The sequence below is a fragment of the Odontesthes bonariensis genome, chromosome 15 (genome assembly GCF_027942865.1).
Source record: "Odontesthes bonariensis isolate fOdoBon6 chromosome 15, fOdoBon6.hap1, whole genome shotgun sequence".
Classification (NCBI taxonomy): domain Eukaryota; kingdom Metazoa; phylum Chordata; class Actinopteri; order Atheriniformes; family Atherinopsidae; genus Odontesthes; species Odontesthes bonariensis.
This window is the reverse complement of record NC_134520.1, coordinates 35,021,129-35,043,949: the sequence shown is the minus strand read 5'-3', so window position 1 is coordinate 35,043,949 and position 22,821 is coordinate 35,021,129. Positions and strand designations below refer to the sequence as shown.

At 41.9% G+C, this 22,821-nt stretch overlaps 1 protein-coding gene across 2 annotated transcripts in view; it reads left to right on the top strand.

Annotated features, from left to right (window-relative positions):
* The first annotated feature begins 4,281 nt into the window (after positions 1-4,281).
* orc1 (origin recognition complex, subunit 1) overlaps positions 4,282-22,821 on the top strand; it is a 29,641-nt gene continuing 11,101 nt past the window's right edge. Inside the window, exons 1-12 of one of the 2 annotated variants that reach the window (XM_075484498.1) lie at positions 4,282-4,540; positions 8,246-8,373; positions 9,388-9,560; positions 11,406-11,844; positions 12,536-12,770; positions 13,727-13,834; positions 14,062-14,124; positions 16,061-16,168; positions 16,380-16,644; positions 16,718-16,824; positions 21,176-21,277; positions 22,423-22,594. In XM_075484498.1, the coding sequence (XP_075340613.1) occupies positions 4,446-4,540; positions 8,246-8,373; positions 9,388-9,560; positions 11,406-11,844; positions 12,536-12,770; positions 13,727-13,834; positions 14,062-14,124; positions 16,061-16,168; positions 16,380-16,644; positions 16,718-16,824; positions 21,176-21,277; positions 22,423-22,594 (1,995 nt within the window). In that variant the 5' untranslated portion in view covers positions 4,282-4,445. The remainder of the gene's footprint in view (positions 4,541-8,245; positions 8,374-9,387; positions 9,561-11,405; positions 11,845-12,535; positions 12,771-13,726; positions 13,835-14,061; positions 14,125-16,060; positions 16,169-16,379; positions 16,645-16,717; positions 16,825-21,175; positions 21,278-22,422; positions 22,595-22,821) is intronic. The other variant, XM_075484499.1, reaches the window with a different exon arrangement.

Below are 22,821 nucleotides of genomic sequence, written 5' to 3'. Positions count from 1 at the left end.
CTCTGGAGTCTAAATCAGGATTTTTGTTACTTTCCATGTCTGAGCACTTTCTATCCTCATATATTTCTGTGCTGCACTTTTGGCCCTGACTGGAACTCATTGGATTGAAGGCCATTTTAATATTATGCTGTGTACTTCATCTGTCTGATGCTCCGGGTCCCCAGCCTTAAAGAACACTCACTGTGGGATAACACCTGGAAGTCTGCTGCTGTTATTTATTATTTATCTGCGGCTTGTGTCTGAACACTGATGGTCAACATCTGGTTGAGTTAACGGTTCCTTTTCTGTAACTTTGTTACATCTCCATGAAATAAAATGCAGAAAACATTGTGTTGTGACTACTTTCTGAAGTAGCTGCTGAGGTGGCCCCCCGCTGTCTTTAAGGGCCCCCGAGTCTCCAAAAGAAGCGTTTTTAGTGATCAGAGGACTTAAATTTGACTGTTTTAACAGATATTTTATAATCAGCCACACAGAGGATGTCAGAGACTGAAAAGGAAGAACCCAAAAACATGTGAAATACAATCAAATCTGTTTTTAACAGAGGATGGAATCAGTGAGTCTGACTTCATCAGACGGAAGATAGAAAGTTTGGGAAAATACTCTTTTTTTTTTTGGCTTTATGTGTTTATCAGTTCATGTTTTAAAGTTGTTCACAACATTCACAGCTTCTTCTACGTCCTATTTAGTCAGTTTTCATCCTGCTATAATGTGTATTAAACGTTATTGTAGAGTGTACAAATTAGAACTAGTTCATAATAATCTGTTCTATAGAAATCTTCAAGACTTTTCAAAGCAGAAAAACATTAAATTCCCAGCTGGAAGCCTTAATCCCGTTTTTTGGCTGAAAAAAAACCTGCTATAATGACCCATGATGCCCATTTAAAGTGACTGTAGGGTCTGGAAATGACTCGTTGACCGTTTAATCTATCCAACAGAAGTCTCTTCGATGAAATTGACGAGGCTGAAGTTGGCTTCCGATTGGGCAGTTAAGGGAAATGAACTTATTGTGCAGTGCGACTGTTTGTCCACTGATTGGCTGTTTTTTTGTGACACTTTTTGATGGGAAAACTTTTTAGACATTCTGGGTAAGACATCAGCTTTGATTGACAACCTACTATTCTATCTGTGAAACTTTTATTTCATTTATGAAAATGCTAAAGTGGAGATTTCATCGTTTTTGTTTTATACCAAGACCACATTAGACCAGGTCCAGATGAAAAACCCACTGTACCGAGACCTCTCACATCTGGACCGGATTGATGTACAGACCCTGAAGATTCATAAAAACAGTCTCTGATTAGTGAAACCTTTCCCTTACACTAATTGCAAAGGTTGTCTAAAACGGCCTCGATCCAATCGGGTAAGTTTGATGTCGCCGAAAGTTTTTCTTGCAACTTTATAATGACATTATATTTGACCTAACAGCCAGAAATATACTCATCTGTTGGATATGCCATTAAAAATGGGAAAAGTTCTAAACTAGTGAAAGCTGTTTGGCTGGCTCTGCACATTTCCTCCACGACGATGCGGGACCCATGCAGGACATTAGGTTCCATCGTTTTAAACTTATCGCAGCACACCTGCAGACGCTCCAACGCCTGATGCCATATAGATTCATATGATAAACTAAATCCCTTTGGCTTTGCTATTAACGGCTGCATTGACGGATTTAGTGGATGGAAGCATATACAGCTAACAGACATCGCCTTTTCTCGTTTCGAGCAAACTTTATTTGCAAAAAAGCAGAATAACAACATATAAATGTGTACATAACGTTAAAAAACAAAAAGCCAGCCACGGGGAGCATAAGGATAAGAATAATAATAAGAGAATGACAGTCACAAAACTCTTGCAAAAAGAAAACTATTGAACAAACTGACATATGTGCCAAGGAGTCTCGTGTAAAAAAACAAACAAATAAAACAAAGATTTAGGACAACAGTTCGTCCATAATCCCAAGTTGGGAACAAGCCCATATTGTTGTTTTTGCTTTATGATTAGTTGAAGGTTTAATTGTGAGCAAGTATTGCTTTAATTCAATAAAAAAAAAACATAGAAATTTGGTTTTCTTTTCAAAAATTTGCATTTGTGTGTGTGAAATTTAGCTTTGATAATCAATAAATTAATAAAGAAAACCTTCGGATTCATTTTGCCACTTAGTGGAAACCCAAACAGGAACACGTTCCCAGTACAACTGGAAGCTGGCTGATAATTTTAAGTCAACAAAATTACAAAAATGTTGCCAGAAATCTTTTTGGATTTAGTGGATGGAGGCATATACAGCTAACAGACATCGCCTTTTTCTCGTTTCGCTCTTCCTTCATACGTAGAACTTCCTACCAATTACGACTTTATTCCCGTAAATTTACGAGTTTACTCTGAGGTCTGTGAAAAATCTTTTTTTCTCAATGTGGCCCAAATACTCCGTCGTGGAGGCGACCAATCATAGTTATTATGTAAAATAATAACTTGGAAATCAAGGAAATAATAATAAGGAAAAGTGGGATATTTATCTTTTAGAGATAAAGTTTTTGGGCTCTTAAGTGAAAAAAAATGTCTGGATTTTCCACTTCAAGTATTCATTCTAAATATTAGCGTGTCTTTAATTTCTTAGGCTTTAAAACGGATAAATTAAGAAGAGGTCAGAGACGTGGCTTTCCAGATTTATGGACAGAGTCGGGAGGATAGTGAGAGAACTGTTAACCTTTGAACATCTAAATAGAAAAATAAGTTGGAATAGCCCCATGTGGAAAAACGTTGGCAGCTAAAATATTCAAGGAGAAGAATTAAAAAAAAAGTGTCTGTACACTGTGACAGGAGGTCAATCAGAACAAGAGTTTTGCTGAGGCAGAAGCAAAAGATTGAGTGTGCAATTTTGAAAAAAATGAAGATATGGAAAAAAGAGACGAAGGACAAACTTAGTGCTGTTGTAGAAGACATTTCTCCAACATGTGAGCGAGAACAAAGTCCTGAAATCGGTGAGGATGCACATAATACTTTGTGTGGAGACAGACTGGATTGTGGGAGGGAGGTTCAGCATGATACAGAGGATCTAGTTAGTAAAGATGAGGGAAAAAAGTTAGAATAAACACATGAAGACACAACAGTTAATGCTGAAGCCAGTGGCTGAGTGCATTCAGACAAACAAGAAAACTAATCTGTGTCTAAAACCTAGAAATAACTCTGACGTTATGTCACAATTTAATGTTGTTAATTTAAAAATCCTAGAGGAAACAGTTCGGCAGCTGAAATCAACAACTTGTTCTCTGGACATAATACCATCTGACTTTTTAAAAACTGTTTTTACCTCAGTAGAAAGTGATCTCCTACGAATAGTTAACAGCTCACTGGCATCAGGCATTTTTCCCAAGTCACTAAAGACAGCTGCCATTAAGCCACTCCTAAAGAAGAGAACTCTAGACGCCTCTATGATGAACAACTACAGACCTGTCTCTGATCTCTCTTTTATATCCAAGATTATTGAGAAAGTTGTATTTAACCAGCTCAACGACTTTCTGAATGAAAGTGGAAGTCTTGATAAGTTTCAATCAGGCTTCAGACGTCATCACAGCACTGAAACAGCTCTGGTCAAAGTGTTAAACGACATCAGGTTGAATACTGATTCTGGTAATGTTTCAGTCCTGGTTCTGTTGGACCTCAGCGCTGCGTTTGATACTGTAGATCACAGAATCTACAGAATTATTGTGATTTAATTCATCTTTATTAGACCGTCTAATAAAGATGAATTAAATCACAATGATCGACTTATTTAAACTAAAGAAGCTGAAAGAACCGCGTACACTGAAACACGGTAAGAGTGTGGGATGAGTGACAACATTTCCTTCCTTTTCTCAATGAATTATCACTTCTTGAATCAAAATATTTCAATGATATTCAGGTAATATTCAAGGAGAATATAAATGAATAGTGTTGCTTTTACAAACTCCACTTTTGTCAATTCAAAGACCCAATATTTCCCTTTTTCAGTGTATTTAATGACTGGAGCAAACTGTCAGGAAACGGTGAGAAGAAACACTGAAAACTGCATCTAAACAGATAGTTGTAAGGTTAAATATCTATATCTAACACCAACCTTATAGTTGTCAGGAGTGTCCCTCCTCAACAGTGTTGGAAGTTGGAGCAGAACACAAAACAGTCTGTTATACACGTCCCTTCCGGGTGGTTCAGGGGAATGTATTATTGACTTCCCTCCAGTAGGTGGCGGTAACGCGCCCAACTCGTTGCTTTTACAGTAGAAGAAGAGTTTTCGCGCCAAACGCTGTCGTCACATCTCGCAGCCCTTAATGTTGTTTTCTTTCCTCCGCGGACGCCGGTTTTTTAGTTTTAACGGAGCGGTTTCACTTCGGCTTCAGTGTTCAGTCTCCATCCGGGAATATTTTAACATTTTTTCCGAGCTGCTGCTCGGCTGACAGGAAGAAAACAGGATGAAATATTTCACCAGACTGAGAGTCAAACGGATTTATGAGTGGCGTGGACAGCCGCTGAGTTACAACAGGAAGCTCAAAACTTATGAATATGGGTGAGTAGTAATCATACTAACCATTGTCTTCGCTTTTTTCTACTTTCTACACCTTTTTTTAATTCTTTCTGTCAGTTTTGTCCTCTTTCTGATGCTTGGAAATACTTTCTAGATGAGATTAAACTTTATTTAAACTGCAGGATCACAAAGATAAAAACTGACCAATACAGATTAAGCTACTATTTAAGGTTAGCATATTAATTAGAAACTATTATCACCTGCATGTAGTTATTTTTAAGCAAAAAAATGTAAATACCATGATTTGTATATAGCGAATGTTTATTCACTATTTGTATTTTATTTATTTATTTTATTGTATTTGCTTGTTTATATTTTAATTGTTTTCATATCTTTTAGTGTATGCTGCTGCAACAAAACAATTTCCCAAATTGGGATATCTATCTATCTATCTATCTATCTATCTATCTATCTTTCCTCACATGTTGCATAATAATAGATTTTATTTATAACGCACTTTACATTTACAACAAAATCTCAAAGTGCTACAGTTGGATAAAAGACAGATATTAAGATCAAAAGCAGGGACGGTAAAATGTAAATAAAATGCACAAATAAAAGTAGTGAGTCTTTTAAATGCGAAAAGTAATAAAAACAGGACAGAGCATTTAAAGGGAGATAAAAAAAAATCATGTAAAAAAGAAACTGAATATAAATAGAAAGTAAAGTAAAAGTAATATTTAGAACAGTCTGCATTACTTTCCTCACATGTTGCATAATAATAATAATAATAATGATAATACATTTTATTTATAACGCACTTTACATTTACAACAAAATCTCAAAGTGCTACAGTGAGATAAAAATCAAATTTATTTGTAGCACATTTCATGTACAAACAATTCAAAGTGCTTTACATAATTTTAGCCCAGATTCATGATATTTTATTAAAATATAAAAGCATTGCAGCAGGGAGTGGAAGAAGCATTAAAATACATAAAAGAATATAAAGAGAAACAAATAAAATCATTTAAATGAATTTAAAAACAAGCAACAGTCCAGATAAGTTCAAAGATATCGTGCAGATTTCATGCATAGACACATGAGAACAGAAATGTTTTTAACCTGGATTTAAAAATGTCTCCATTTGGTGAAAGTTTAAAAAAGACAAATATTAAGATCAAAAGCAGGGACAGTAAAACGCAAATAAAATGCACAAGTAAAAGCAGTGAGTCCTTTAAATGCGAAAAAAGAAAGAAAAACAGGACAGAGCATTTAAAGGGGGATCATCAGAAACATTGTGTAAAAAGAAAGACTTTCAGGCCTGTTTTAAAGTGTATGAATGCTATTTAAAGGGACTTAAAGCTTTTGGACCCTGAATCATTGTGTTCTGTGGGCCAGATGTGGCCGAAAGGTCGTAAGAAAGCTTTGACGTGGGTTACAGGTAATGATGGCAAAACGAGGCTTCATGAACCAATGAGGCTTTCCAGCCCAAAGGTTCGCCAAAAGGTTCATTACCCGAAGCATTGAAACGGGCTCTCTAGTGACACCTAGGGCTGGGTATCACCGCCAAGTTCCTGGATCGATTCGATTTAGATTCTTAGGGCTTTAAATAGATTAATCACGATTCGATTCGATCCGAATCGGTTCCATCTGCTTCTCTTGGCGCCAGGATTTAACCTCAAAATGTTGCATTTTGACATCAATATTTCAAAGGGCTGTGGCTTGACAGTGTTAACAGATTACATTATATTAGTAACACCTGAAGCCACCCAGTGGAAAGAAGTATTAGCAAGATTTTACACTACATTCAACGTGACAGCCTACTTAATTAAATACATTTGTAGGAGCCATTTTAGTCTCACCTATAGGTAGGTTTTAGTGTAGTTTTAGATTTAGCCACTTGGGGGAGCACTTCTTTTATGGTAGCTCACTTAATTCTAGGTATAATTACAGGTGCCCAGAATTAGTGGGTTGATGACTGCTTGGACTGGGGAACACACGGTTCTTACCGTAGCCGTGTGGATTGGAACCAGTAACTTCATGAAAAAAATCATTCATGAAAAAATAAATAAATAAATAAATTAAAAAAAAAAAAAAAATCGATCTCATGCCCTACAAATCGATTATGCAAATTTTAAATGAAATCGATCCAAAATCGATTTAATCGAGTTTTTTTTTTTTTTTTTTACCCAGCCCTAGTGACACCTGCTGTGCAAAAGGAATATATGACAGACTAAATTAACCCAGAGTTAGAGCATCCTGCAATATAAATTAAACAATTGTTGTCACTGTGTCTCAATGAAAATAAATGTGTGAAAACTGCATATATGGAAGTATTATTGAGTGCTATGGTGTTGATCACTCAAATGAAATATATCAATGATGTACACTGACTACAGTGCTTATGGGACCGGGAGTCAGGAATAAACTGTAACAGAGCAGTATGGGCAACAAGACAAATATAAGTTATTGGTTTACATTTAAAGAAATGTGGCAATAACGTTGCGGTTTAATATGCCCAGAAGAAAAAAGAGCGACAACAACTACCGATAACGATGTTCTTCTCTCGAAAAAACACACACTGCACCGCGGGCTTTGGAAGAAAAAAACGCTACAGAGCGGAGTCAGGATGCAGAGCAGTGAGCTAACGTGAGTCACTATTTGTCCCACTGTAATTTGTATTTTTTTTCATAATCATTTTTCATTTTCTCCCGTTCTAATCCAGTGACTCGGGTCGCGGTGGGGCGGTGCTGATCTCTGCAATTTGAAGCCTTCAGTTCGTATTGATGATTAAAATGATTATTTTACAGTACAGTAGTTATTTGTAAAAAAAATAAAGGTTACTACTTCACGGATTTCGCGTATCACGGGTTCTTTTTGGAACGTAACCCCCGCGAAAAACGAGGGTTCACTCACTGTATATCCTATATAACTATTCTAACCTAATTACGATATATTCTAATGCAGTATAATAATAATAATAATAGATGATATGACTGATATAATAACTGAACCACTAACTCTTGGCAGCTCGTTCATGCTCGCACTATTTTCTTAGCGGTGGCGGAGTAATATCAACGAACATCCAGTACAAAATGTCAAATAAAACACGACAGAAGCAACTTTTCGCCACAAAATGTGATATGGATTACCAGTGCACACCAGTAACCACTCCGGTGAGTTGATGATTTTGAAAACGGACGTTTATGGTGCTTTTATGGACCTTTTAGGACATGCACATGACTTGCCGTTCTGGAGCAGGTTGAGAAGAATCAAAATTAGGCAAATACCGGAGACAGCAGTAAACATCAAAAAAGCGGTGAGGGGGGTTCTAAAACATTGCAGACGACTCAGAAAAGAAGCTTAATGTTGAAAATACCGGAGTTCCCCGTTAACCAATATCCCTCCAGCCCAGGACTATAAAACATCTGCATATCAAAACACGGCTGCTTATTTCTACATTTGGAGCAAGTTGTGATGTTTAAAACGTTTCAAAATGGGAGCCGATGCCACCTTCGACGAGTTTAGTCCCGATTTAAATCATCGATAACAAGCAGAAAGCCAAAGAAAAACCCAACATTTTGATAAAGACCGTTACAGAAAGCAGCTCGCTGTTTGGGCTGAAGGGAAGGTGGAGGTGGGGAACAAATGCCGCTCAGCTGGAGGGATTTAAACCTCAGGAGGCGGCCGGTCTTCGTCCTGAGCTGTGATTTAGCTTTCATTTTTCTTTTGCCTGCGTTCCAGCTCTTTGGCCATCAGGGTGGAGGGCCTCCCGAGGACCGTCATCATTAAAACCGGCCAGCACATCCTGATCGAGGGCGAGGACGAAGACAACCCGTACGTGGCCAAAGTGGTGCGGCTGTTGGGTGACGGTGAGTCTGACGGGTCTTGGGCCTTCTTATCTGGTTCTGGAGCCCAGAGTTCAAACTGGACCCTTAGAAGCAGCTTTTAGCTGTTATGCTGCTCACAACTGGAACAAACTGCCAGCAGAACTGAAATCAGCCCCAACTGTAAGCACTTTTAAATCCAGGTTAAAAACATTTCTCTTTCTGTGTGCTTATGGTTGAGTTTATATCTTTCTTTTTCCCTCCTCTTTGATTGCTTTTAACTGTGTTTTTATTTTTTTTTCTCTCTGAATTGCTGCTTTATGCTGTTCTTTTAAATGCCTTGTCTTTATGTAAAGCACATTGAGTTGCCTGTGGTCTTGGGCCTTCTTATCCATCTGATCTGCTTTTAAATCGACTGGTACCGGCCTTTTAGTCGTTCCTAAAGTTCGAACAAAAACTTATGGTGAGACGTAGTTCCACTATTATGGACCTCATCTGTGGAACAGCCTGCCAGAGAACCTCAGGGCTGCAGAGAATGTTAATGTTTTTAAAAAGAGGCTCAAGACCTACCTTTTTAGTTTAGCTTACAACTGAATTTTATTTCATTTATTTATTTATTTTATATATATATATATATATATATATATATTGTTTTGTTTTAGTTTACTTTTATCTATTCATCCATTATTTAAAATATCTATTTATTTATTATTATTATTATTTATATATATATATATATATATATATATATATACACATTTTAATTATTTTATTATATACTTATTATACACTTATTTATCCAGTGTTTTTCCTCATGGGGATCTTCCACACCGGGGACTATGCCCACTCGGTCTGTGGGGTCATTACTGTGGGGATGGCCCTGGTTCGGTATGAAAGGTGCTATATAAATAAAGTTTGATTTGATTTATTTCCCCTGGATGGGGGGGCTGCTTTGGGCCTGATAAAAGACTCTGGGGCTGTTTCAGATGAATGAAAGTTTCAGACTAAACGAACTCTGTGTGAAATGAAACACTAAAGATGGCGGTGATGCTGTTTCAGAGAACGGGAAGCAGAAGAAGGCGGTGGTGCAGTGGTTCGTGCGGGTGTCCGAAGTGCCTCTGAGCAAACTGAAGCAGCTGGGCAGAGAGCCTCACCCCCAGGAGATCTTCTTCTATCAGGGCCGCAGCTGCGACGACGAGGTCAACGCCGACTCCATCCTCAAACCCGTGCAGGTGCGCTTTACTCTCTTTTACTCTTTAAGGCGAGACGCTACAGGTGCATAGGGTAATATTTTAAAATAACAGATATCACCATGAAACTTCCTCAGTCGATCACTTATACAAGTATGAAAAAAAAATGTATTACATGTTTTAGAAATTTGTATGTTTAATTATGCAAATTAGGCATTATCTCATTAAATATGCGCACATTTGCATATATTTCCGGAAGATAGATCTGAACATATGATAAAGCCAGGTGCAAAATTCTTTTTTCATTTTGTTTACACACAAAATGAAAAGAAAATTATGGAGGGATTTCAGGATATCTGCTTTCATTTCCTAGGAAATCAAAATATACTGTCCATAGCCTAAAAAACATCAATTTTTGCCATATTTTTTTATTATAATGTCACATAAATCAGGCCAGGAATGATTTATCAACAAATCCTTCTGTAAATATCTTCAGAATACTGCTAAGTGTATGACTGGAAAGTTTGGTGTTAGTAGGTGCTCCATAGGCTGAGATATTGATATTGGAAAAATACACAAAACTGATTTTGAGAAAACGGCATTTAAAGATTTAAATAGGGGAATTCATTTTGGGAAATTTGGGCGAAACGTACTGCCGCGATTAAACAAAATGTGATGAAATAAACATTTTAATTTAAGTTTTCAACGTTTTCTTTATAGCAGGGTGAAAGAACACATATTGAAGGATTAGACTACAGCATGTTTTTGCCTGCCGTGTCTTGCCTTAAACTCACGTTTAAAGGTTCATTTCACCCAAATCGCCAAAAGGCGTCCCATGAAAGGTTCTTACTGCCTGTGAACGCAGGCTCTCACCTTTCCGGTCTTCATGGTTTGTAAATCTCTGAATAGATTAGCACCTCTGTACATTTCAGAACTGCTCACAGAATAAGTTCCAAATCGAGCTCTGAGATCATCAGGTGCTACTTTATTAAATATTCCTAAAATGAAATATAAAAAGACGGGTGAAGCTGCTTTCTGTTTTTATGCACCAAAAATCTGGAACTCTCTACCAGTGTCAGTCAACAGATATTACAAACTTTAAAAAGCAGCTAAGAACACATCTATACACCCTCGCCTTCTGCTAGTTTTATAAATTCTATTATTATTATTATTATTACTATTTATATATTATATTTATTGTTTCTCTATTTTATTTGTAAATTAATTTTTCTATTTTTAGTACTTTATCTTTAATTTATATCTATCTCCCCCCCCCCCCGAGTAACATGTTCTATTGTACTCTATTTTGTTATTCTTGTAGTTATTTTACTTTATTTACCTTGAATATTGATCTTATTTGTAAAGCACTTTCAGCTACATTTTGTGTATGAAAGGTGCTATATAAATTTATTATTATTATTATTATTATTATTATTGTTATGTAAACAGAAAAAACTTTCTCTGAGCACACCCTCTGCCCCTCGGTTTAAAAATAGTTTAAAAATTAAACAATTCTTTTCTTCAAAATGAAATCCCGACATTACAGTTTTATAAGTTACAAAGTTTTAAAGGTAGTCGGTGAAGAGGCTCAAATCAATTCTGTTGCTAATCTTTGACACGTCCACCGATGATCCACCTACTATTTACGATCTGGAATATAATCAGAATGTTTTATAATAAATTATTAATAATCCAAATAATTAATCCGGCATTTAAAGGGTTAAAATCCTTGTTTCATCTTCCCTCTGAAAAACTGCTGAGTCACAGTCCAGATTCATGATATTGTTCCTTCTGTCCGAGGTGTTGCCCTTTAAGTGTGATGTCACGGCGGTTATTAACGAACGTGAGGCTGTTGACCCTTTAGGCTCCTCCCCTCTCGCTCCACAGGTGAAGCACCTGGACGCCGCCGCTCCGTTCCCCGGCTCCGACGATAAGGAAACGCTGTTCGTGAAGCTCTCCTGGGACTCGAAGACCTTCAGGGTGGTGGACTCGGATCAGGTGGCGCCCGGTGCTGAAGCCGCCTCGCCCCCACCCCGTCCCAGGCCCTCCCTGCCCCCATCGCCGCCCCGCTCCCCGCCGGCGGCCACCCCCGCCTCCAGAGCCCCGCCTCGGCGTGCCCTGCCCACACCGGACCTCACGGTCTTGCGCAGGGCCGCCACGGCGGAGGTGAGATGCAGCAGAGGCAGCGCGAGCGCCGGGAAGGTGGCGGCGGAGGCCGAGCTGCTGCACTCCACCGCCAAACTGTCGGCCTCCAAGTGTCTCAGCGCCAAGAGGAGGAACCGGACCGCCAGGACGCCGGGCGTCCGCAAGAAGCTGGAGCTCTGCAGTGAGTGGCAGCAGGAGGCTCTAAAACACACAAACCGCTAGTTAGCCACAGAGGCAACGCTGCTACATGCTAACCGCTAGTTAGCCACAGAAACACAGAGGCTACGCTTCTACATGCTAACCACTAGTTAGCCACAGAAACACAGAGGCTACGCTGCTACATGCTAACCGCTAGTTAGCCACAGAAACACAGAGGCTACGCTTCTACATGCTAACCACTAGTTAGCCACAGAAACACAGAGGCTACGCTGCTACATGCTAACCGCTAGTTAGCCACAGAAACACAGAGGCTACGCTTCTACATGCTAACCACTAGTTAGCCACAGAAACACAGAGGCTACGCTGCTACATGCTAACCGCTAGTTAGCCACAGAGGCTACGCTGTTACATGCTAACCGCTAGTTAGCACCAGACAGGACAAGACATTTACCAACAAGTAACACATGACAGTAAATATTAATTATTTTAATTAATTATTATTTACTTTGTATATATTTTTTATAATTATTATAAATTAATTAATTAATATTTATTTTTAATATATTTTTTTATAATTATTATAAATTAATTAATTTTTATTTATTTTTATATATTTTTTTTATAGTTATATTTTTTTATAATTATTATACATTAATTAATTATTTAAACCAGATGTGCAAGCAGCTGTTTGATGAACTGCGTCCGTCCGTCAGGTCCAGAGAAGCCGTCGCTGAGCAGAGAGGACGCCCTGAGCCAGCTGCTGGAGGAGGAGCTGCAGGCGGCGGTGACGCTGGCTCGCAGGCTGTCGTCCTCCCCGCCGCACCGCCCGCCCCTCACCCACAGCCTCACCCCCCTCAGAAGGGCCGACAGAGGCCACGCCCCTCAGGATGCTGCAGCCCTGATGTCGTCGGACAGTCCGCCGTCCGCTGCCGGGGGCGACTCCAGCAGGTGAGAGGACACCGCACTGTAACTAACGGGTCAAAATCACACGCTAAAAGCTTAAAATCAGACAGTATGCAGAGCGTTTACCCACAATGCATTTCGCTCCTGCCCGAGCCGAAATCAGCCGGCCTGAAGCTGATTTCGCTTAAGCTCTAAACTCTATAAACTTTAGCAACATTTGAAACATTTTCAGGAGAGAAAGGAGTCGTTTAGATCCCCAACGTGTTGAAAACCTGACAAAATACCGGCTGTTTACAATTTTGTTCCCACGAATTCGGCGCTACTAAAGCTAGCCGCAGTGAGCAACGCACTTCCGGTTATTTTCACAAAATAAAATACCCGTTGCCTTTTATCATAGGGAAAGCCATTAGGATACAATTGGTGCTTTTGTTTTGAAAACAGGAAGTGAACCTACCCTCGTTGTAGCTAGCTTGAAACTGCCGTTTTGACAGGAAATGACGATCGGCGACGTCACGTTACGTTGCATCTTGGGTAGTTTGAGTATGAGTAGTAACCTCATGATGCATACCCAACATTTCAGAGAATCTAGTATGCATCCGGGAACTTCTGCTTACTCAAACTCGCTTACTAACTCAGGAAGTCAGTATGAGTAGTAGGAGAAGTATGCGGTTTCGAACACAGTGAGATAAAAATCTGATTTTATTTTCAGGCCTACGTACCAGCTTCTCGTGAGCTGCGGCATCACGTTAACGTGCGTTTGATCGCTTTTAAAAGAGGAAAAAAAAACACGAAACCAAAGCTGAACAACCTCATTCTGACTGCGGAGGTCTCAGAGTCTCTCTAAACTAACGATTTATTCCACAAACTGTCACAAGTGAGTTTATCAGAGGAATTCAACTTGTTTGAAGTTTCTGTGAAAACTTAATAGTTTAGATTTTAACGTGTTGAAGCCAAAAATGAGCTGCTGGGAACTGGTGTGAAACCAGTAAAAACCTCTTCAGTCTGCAGCGTGGCGAGGAGACGGAGGCCGGCGTGGCGTCCGATGGCGTTAAAACGCCGAGGAGGAGGAGCGCCACCCCGAGGAGAAACTGCGGAAGCCTGGGGCAGACGTGAGTCGGACAGCGAACGCCTCATGAGGTTGTGTTCACAGCACCTGGGGAGAATGGGGAAACATCAGACTTAGAGCAGAGGACAGAGGCAGAGGCTGCTGGGAGTTTGAGTCCGTAGCACAAAGTGGTGGAGTCTGGGTTCAGATGGAAACGCTAACGGGACTGTTTTAAAGATGAAGAATGCTTTTAATTTCATTTAATAAGATGATGTCTGTGTCTCCAAACAGAGCTACCACTCCCTCCAGAAAGAAGGAACCCAAACCCGCGAAGGAGCCGGCGCTGGGAGTCCTGTGAGTACACAAACCATGATGCTTCTATCTCGTTCCGACACCAAAAACAAACGAACCCGACTCGGTTTAGGGTCGGAGCTGCAGGACGCAGGGGCCAATAAATCCGTGCTAAACTCTTTTTAGGAAGTTTTATGAATGAGCTTTAAGAGACGCTGCCTCCTAAAAGATAAAAACAACTTTAACATTTAAAGGAAGAGTTTGTATTTCGAGGTAGAAGATGGAAAAGTCGAGTTATTTTAAGATGAGTCATCATTTTGAGCATCAAAAAGTTCACAGAACACAAAACTGCACCTGGAGCCCACTTATGTTTGAGATCTTGTACATTTAGGAGCCTTTAATGGACCCCGGACAACTGACTTTGGTTCTGTACTTCCTGATGTTTTGGGCTCAGAGAGAGGAAGAAGAGGAAGAATAGATTGATGGAGATTCTCAGTTAAAAATCTTAAATGAGGAAAACTAGACTTCTTTTTGGATCTTGAAGATGTTTCACCTCTGAAAAGTTTCCTCAGTTAGAAAGGAGGGGAGGATGGTGTTTGCTGTGTTGTTTGAACCTCTGTTGCTCTCACATTCGACAGGATGTGAGATTCTGTTTGTAAATCAGTTGAAGTGTTGCAGATGGAACAGAAAGGCCATCAGCTGGTCTGTTTTCAACATTTCCATGTTTTTTTTAAATCGAAACAGCTGATTCTGTAGCGACAGGAAGCTTGGGGGTCGACCTCTCACTCTGACTGGTTCTGACACATTTGGTTGGTCTGCTGCTGTTTTTCTGCAGCTGTCAGATGAGCGCTGATGGTTTCCATCTGTCTGTTTTCCTGATGACGGCTGAAGCTGCTGCTGTGGTTGGAAACTTTAAGAAGCCACAGAGATGAGATGCTTTTATAATATCTTGCAAGAGGGAACAACACAGTAGAACAGAGCTGCTCTGACCACTGAGTTACAATGCACATTGTTGCATCTACTTTTCCTCCATAACTTCATCAATTCCCTTCTGTCCTCCTTAAAGTGCAGCTGAGAAAAAGCAAGATATGTTGGCATCTTGCAGCTCGACTCATCTGAATATAAGAATTACATTTCCATTACACTGCTTATTGAGAAGTCACATCTGGACTCTAATAAGAGGGAATTAAATAAATTAATAATTTTAATAATTTCAATAAATAAAATTATAATTTTTTATAATAATAATAATAATAAGAAAAAATTTTAATAAATAATTTAAATATAAAATTACATTTTATTTTATTTTATTACTGTTTTTTTTAATAGAAAATAGTGCTGTTCCTGCACTTTACTTTTTATTTTATTTTATTTTATTACTGTTTTTTTTTTTAATAGAAAATAGTGCTGTTCCTGCACTTTTTATTTTATTTCGTTTTTTTTTATAGAAAATAGTGCTGTTCCTGCACTTTACTTTTTATTTTATTTTATTTCGTTTTTTTTTATAGAAAATAGTGCTGTTCCTGCACTTTACTTTTTATTTTATTTTATTTTATTACTGTTTTTTTTTTTATAGAAAATAGTGCTGTTCCTGCACTTTACTTTTTATTTTATTTGATTTTATTACTGTTTTTTTTATAGAAAATAGTGCTGTTCCTGCACTTTGCTTTTTACATTTTCTATTTTTGTGAAGGTGTCTGTAAATAAACTCAATTTCCAAAGAAAGCCACAGGTGTAAGCTCTCAAATACTTTTTGAATTTTGTTTCTATCTGCTACAGAGGCTGAGAAATCAATCATTTAGTAGGCGTTGACACAATTGCTGAATTTCCAGTAAAACTTCAGGTTTTAGGGGGTCTTTCTGAAATCGCCCATAGGTTTTACAGGCATTCTTTTCCAGGCGTCTTAGGCCTAAATGGGTTAAGAGGCGCTGCCTCCTAAAAGATAAAAACAACTTTAACATTTAGAGGAAGAGATTATTCAACCTGGGCTGTTCCGCAGGGCCGAGGTGGATGGCGAGAACTCCCCGATTCTGCCGGTCGCCGCCACACCGAGGAGCTCCAAGAGGAAGTCTGCGCTGATGGTGTCGTCTCGCATCCGGAAGCAGCTGTGAGTCTCTGCCTTTAAATCTCTGCCTTTAAATCTCTGCCTTTAAATCTTTGCCTTTAAATTTCCGCCTTTAAATCTTTGCCTTTAAATTTCCGCCTTTAAATCTCCGCCTTTAAATCTCCGCCTTTGTCTTGGTGTTCGTTTTGAAAAATGAAGCTTTTTGTTTGACTGTGAACTGAGAATCTGATGTTTGCCGCCTTTTTCTCATCAGGAATCTGCTGGACGGACATCTGGACGCGTTCTCTGACGGAGACGACGAGGACGAGTTCGTTCCCTCCAAAAAGGAGCTGCAGAGCAGCAGCGAGGAGGAGGAGGATGAAGGTGAGGAAGAGGAGGAGGAGGAGGAGGCAGGCCTGGATAGCGACGACGAGGTGGTGGCGAAGAGGAGCCGGCGTGCAGCGGGGTGTCGCACTCCGAGTTCGAAGCAGAAAACTCGCTTCTCCACCAGGACGCCGAGGAAGACTCCGAGCAGGAAGGTGAGGGTCGCCATGGAGACGCCGGCTGGAAAAGTCTGGTAGTTTCCTCACTTCGTCTCTTCTGTTCCGACAGAGCGCGCCGGGCACGCCGCGGACGCCCCGGAACGCCACGCCCGGCATCCCCAGCAGGTCGCTGCCGGCCCGACAGCCCGCCAACGTGCTGGAGGAGGCCAGAACCAGGCGAGTCCCGATCATCCGTCATGTGATGTCACCCTGGCCACCGAATGGCTGATTTTTATTCTATTTGTTCACCTCCAGCTGTTTATCGGCAGCTGTATATCGGCAGCTGTATATCGGCAGCTGTATATCGACAGCTGTATATCGGCAGCTGTATATCGGCAGCTGTATATCGGCAGCTGTATATCGGCAGCTGTATATCGGCAGCTGTATATCGGCAGCTGTATATCGGCAGCTGTATATCGGCAGCTGTATATCGGCTAACGGAGAAACACTTCCCCGAGCTAACGGAGAAACACTTCCCCGAGCTAACGGAGAAACACTTCCCCGAGCTAACGGAGAAACACTTCCCCGAGCTAACAGAGAAACACTTCCCCGAGCTAACGGAGAAACACTTCCCCGAGCTAACGGAGAAACACTTCCTGTTAGACGCATGAGGTAACGGATAAACACTTCCTGTTAGCTGCCTGAGCTAACGGAGAAACACTTCCCCGAGCTAACGGAGAAACACTTCCTGTTAGCTGCCTGAGCTAACGGAGAAACACTTCCCCGAGCTAACGGAGAAACACTTCCTGTTAGGTGCCTGAGCTAACGGATGAACACTTCCTGTGAGCTGCCTGAGCTAACGGATAAACACTTCCTGTTAGCTGCCTGAGCTAACGGATAAAAACTTCCTGTTAGCTGCCTGAGCTAACGGATAAAAACTTCCTGTTAGCTGCCTGAGCTAACGGATAAACACTTCCTGTTAGCTGCCTGAGCTAACGGATAAAAACTTCCTGTTAGCTGCCTGAGCTAACGGATAAAACACTTCCTGTTAGCTGCCTGAGCTAACGGATAAACACTTCCCTGAGCTAACGGATAAACACTTCCTGTTAGCTGCATGAGGTAACGGATGAACACTTCCTGTTAGCTGCATGAGCTAACGGATAAACACTTCCTGTTAGCTGCATGAGCTAACGGATAAACACTTCCTGTTAGCTGCATGAGCTAACGGATAAACACTTCCCTGAGCTAACGGATAAACACTTCCCTGAGCTAACGAATAAACACTTCCCTGAGCTAACGGAGAAACACTTCCTGTTAGCTGCCTGAGCTAACGGATAAACACTTCCTGTTAGCTGCCTGAGCTCACGGATTAACACTTCCCCGAGCTCACGGATTAACACTTCCCCGAGCTAACGGATGAACACTTCCCCGAGCTAACGGATGAACACTTCCCCGAGCTAACGGATGAACACTTCCCCGAGCTAACGGATGAACACTTCCCCGAGCTAACGGATGAACACTTCCCCGAGCTAACGGATGAACACTTCCCCGAGCTAACGGATGAACACTTCCCCGAGCTAACGGATGAACACTTGCCCGAGCTAACGGATGAACACTTCCCCGGGCTAACGGATAAACACTTCCCTGAGCTAACGGATAAACACTTCCTGTTAGCTGCATGAGGTAACGGATGAACACTTCCTGTTAGCTGCATGAGCTAACGGATAAACACTTCCTGTTAGCTGCCTGAGCTAACGGATAAAACACTTCCCTGAGCTAACGGATAAACACTTCCTGTTAGCTGCATGAGGTAACGGATGAACACTTCCTGTTAGCTGCATGAGCTAACGGATAAACACTTCCTGTTAGCTGCATGAGCTAACGGATAAACACTTCCTGTTAGCTGCATGAGCTAACGGATAAACACTTCCTGTTAGCTGCATGAGCTAACGGATAAACACTTCCTGTTAGCTGCATGAGCTAACGGATAAACACTTCCTGTTAGCTGCATGAGCTAACGGATAAACACTTCCTGTTAGCTGCATGAGCTAACGGATAAACACTTCCCTGAGCTAACGGATAAACACTTCCCTGAGCTAACGGATAAACACTTCCCTGAGCTAACGAATAAACACTTCCCTGAGCTAACGGAGAAACACTTCCTGTTAGCTGCCTGAGCTAACGGATAAACACTTCCTGTTAGCTGCCTGAGCTCACAGATTAACACTTCCCCGAGCTAACGGATGAACACTTCCCCGAGCTAACGGATGAACACTTCCCCGAGCTAACGGATGAACACTTCCCCGAGCTAACGGATGAACACTTCCCCGAGCTAACGGATGAACACTTCCCCGAGCTAACGGATGAACACTTCCCCGAGCTAACGGATGAACACTTCCCACGAGCTAACGGATGAACACTTCCCCGAGCTAACGGATGAACACTTCCCCGAGCTAACGGATGAACACTTCCCCGAGCTAACGGATGAACACTTCCCCGGGCTAACGGATAAACACTTCCTGTTAGCTGCATGAGGTAACGGATGAACACTTCCTGTTAGCTGCATGAGCTAACGGATAAACACTTCCTGTTAGCTGCATGAGGTAACGGATGAACACTTCCTGTTAGCTGCATGAGCTAACGGATAAACACTTCCTGTTAGCTGCCTGAGCTAACGGATAAAACACTTCCCTGAGCTAACGGATAAACACTTCCTGTTAGCTGCATGAGGTAACGGATGAACACTTCCTGTTAGCTGCATGAGCTAACGGATAAACACTTCCTGTTAGCTGCATGAGCTAACGGATAAACACTTCCTGTTAGCTGCATGAGCTAACGGATAAACACTTCCTGTTAGCTGCATGAGCTAACGGATAAACACTTCCTGTTGGCTGCATGAGCTAACGGATAAACACTTCCCTGAGCTAACGGATAAACACTTCCCTGAGCTAACGAATAAACACTTCCCTGAGCTAACGGAGAAACACTTCCTGTTAGCTGCCTGAGCTAACGGATAAACACTTCCTGTTAGCTGCCTGAGCTCACGGATTAACACTTCCCCGAGCTAACGGATGAACACTTCCCCGAGCTAACGGATGAACACTTCCCCGAGCTAACGGATGAACACTTCCCCGAGCTAACGGATGAACACTTCCCCGAGCTAACGGATGAACACTTCCCCGAGCTAACGGATGAACACTTCCCCGAGCTAACGGATGAACACTTCCCCGAGCTAACGGATGAACACTTCCCCGAGCTAACGGATGAACACTTCCCCGAGCTAACGGATGAACACTTCCCCGGGCTAACGGATAAACACTTCCTGTTAGCTGCCTGAGCTAACGGATAAACACTTCCCTGAGCTAACGGATAAACACTTCCTGTTAGCTGCATGAGGTAACGGATGAACACTTCCTGTTAGCTGCATGAGCTAACGGATAAACACTTCCTGTTAGCTGCATGAGCTAACGGATGAACACTTCCTGTTAGCTGCATGAGCTAACGGATGAACACTTCCTGTTAGCTGCATGAGCTAACGGATAAACACTTCCCTGAGCTAACGAATAAACACTTCCCTGAGCTAACGGAGAAACACTTCCTGTTAGCTGCCTGAGCTAACGGATGAATACTTCCTGTGAGCTGCCTGAGCTCACGGATAAACACTTCCTGTGAGCTGCCTGAGCTAACGGATAAACACTTCCTGTTAGCTGCCTGAGCTCACGGATGAACACTTCCCCGAGCTAACGGATGAACACTTCCCCGAGCTAACGGATGAACACTTCCCCGAGCTAACGGATGAACACTTCCCCGAGCTAACGGATGAACACTTCCCCGAGCTAACGGATGAACACTTCCCCGAGCTAACGGATGAACACTTCCCCGAGCTAACGGATGAACACTTCCCCGAGCTAACGGATGAACACTTCCCCGGGCTAACTGATAAACACTTCCTGTTAGCTGCCTGAGCTAACGGATAAACACTTCCTGTTAGCTGCCTGAGCTAACGGATAAACACTTCCTGTTAGCTGCCTGAGCTAACGGATAAACACTTCCTGTTAGCTGCCTGAGCTAACGGATAAACACTTCCTGTTAGCTGCCTGAGCTAACGGATAAACACTTCCTGTTAGCTGCCTGAGCTAACGGATAAACACTTCCTGTTAGCTGCCTGAGCTAACGGATAAACACTTCCTGTTAGCTGCCTGAGCTCACGGATAAACACTTCCTGTTAGCTGCATGAGCTCACGGATAAACACTTCCTGTTAGCTGCATGAGCTCACGGATAAACACTTCCTGTTAGCTGCATGAGCTCACGGATAAACACTTCCCGGAGCTAACGGATAAACACTTCCTGTTAGCTGTCTGAGCTAACGGATAAACACTTCCTGTTAGCTGTCTGAGCTAACGGATAAACACTTCCTGTTATTACACATCTGCCGTGTCGTGGTAGCGAACAGAAACCAGATTAATGGGGCGACTCGAGTCTTTCAGCCTGTTTTATGCAGTGCGGCTTCTTGTTGCAGTTTAAACGGTTTGAAGTCTTTCTTTTCTAACTTGTCACACAGTAACAAACGTTTGCGCTCCTCCTCAGGCTGCACGTGTCCTCGGTGCCGGAGTCTCTGCCCTGCAGGGAGCAGGAGTTTCAGGACATCTACAGCTTTGTGGAGAGCAAGATCATCGACGGCACGGGAGGGTGAGACTGATCCCACCTCAGAGACGCCTCGGGCTGCCGTTCTGTGCGAGTTAGTGTTTGATCGATGGGCTTTATAAGGCCGATGCAGCAAACGGGGCCGTCGATGTACTGATATGTTGACAGTAAGATTATTTGATGCAACATTTCAGAGCTTAAAGGGACACTATAGCCGCTTTCGGACAGAGTAGTTATAGGAACTTAGTTATCAGAACTGTCCTACTCGAATTTCGTTCTGATAACTGTCCTTCTGTTTCAGTCTGCATTCGCACATGAGTCGGGACTGATGCGCCGCGCGCAGCCGTCTGCGTCAGCGACGTGTTACGTTAGCCGTTTAGCGCCACATTCAACAACAAAACAAAACCGGTAAAAGTAGAAAAAACACCACAAAGAAGCTAACATGGAGAGCGGGGAGGCCACCGTGTTCATGGTCTGCATGATGGTGATATTAATCATGGACAATCACAACAGGCGTCTAATATCGAGGCTGGAAGAGCTCACAGAGAGAGTGTGGAGACGATTTTTCATTTCATGAAGGAAGAATGGAGAGCAGAGCGCTGCAGACAAATGAGACCAGTGTAAGTTTAACTTATTAAACACCCGCCGGTTGTGTCTGTGTGGTATGATGAAACATTTCAGCCGTGATAGCATGACGTGGGGCGTAGCTACCGACCACCACACACCTCCGTCAGATTCGTTCTATAAGAACTATGAAAGGAGCTAAATAGTTATAGGAACTAAGGGAGAAAGCCCCGAGTTCCTGTATGTCCGAACACGGGAGAAAACGGCCCCGCGGATTAAAAGGTTATTAGAACTGCCAAAGGTTCCTACAGTCCGAAAGCGGCTCATGTAGATACAGACAAGTTGTTCTTCGCTCAGGAGGATAAGTGAGAGTGTTGACAGAGATAATTTTACACCATAGAGGACTAACTTATGAATGAGTATGTTGATTTGAGCTAATAAATGACTTAATATATTACACAGTGTATCTTTAAATGAATGTTTAACACCTTAACACTGGGGAGAGCTGAAAGGACTTGAGCTGTACGAACTGGTGATTTCAATCACCAGCTGCTTTACATTTATCGTGCACTTGATGGCGCAGTCGAGCAAATGAAGCTTCGGTGCTGACTCAGTCGTGTTTTCAGGTGCATGTACATCTCAGGTGTGCCGGGCACGGGGAAGACCGCCACAGTCCACGAGGTGATGCGCTGCCTGCAGCACGCCGCCGACATGGACGAGGTCCCCCCGTTCAGCTTCATCGAGATAAACGGGATGAAGATGACGGACCCACATCAGGCCTACGTGCAGATCCTGCAGGTGGGAGCTGCTCGCCACCTTTACAAATGGTTCTGTCACTTTTTATCAGGTTTTATTTTAAATTGAGAGGCTTCTATCCAAGTCCTCACATGTCAGAGTCCACTTTAAGGTCCAGGTTCGGACTTTTAGAGCTCTGCGTGGACACATCAGAGACCTGATGATTTAAAAACGGCCTTTTCAAACTTGCTTTTGGGGAACTTTGTGTGTATTTTGTAGCTTAAATTCAG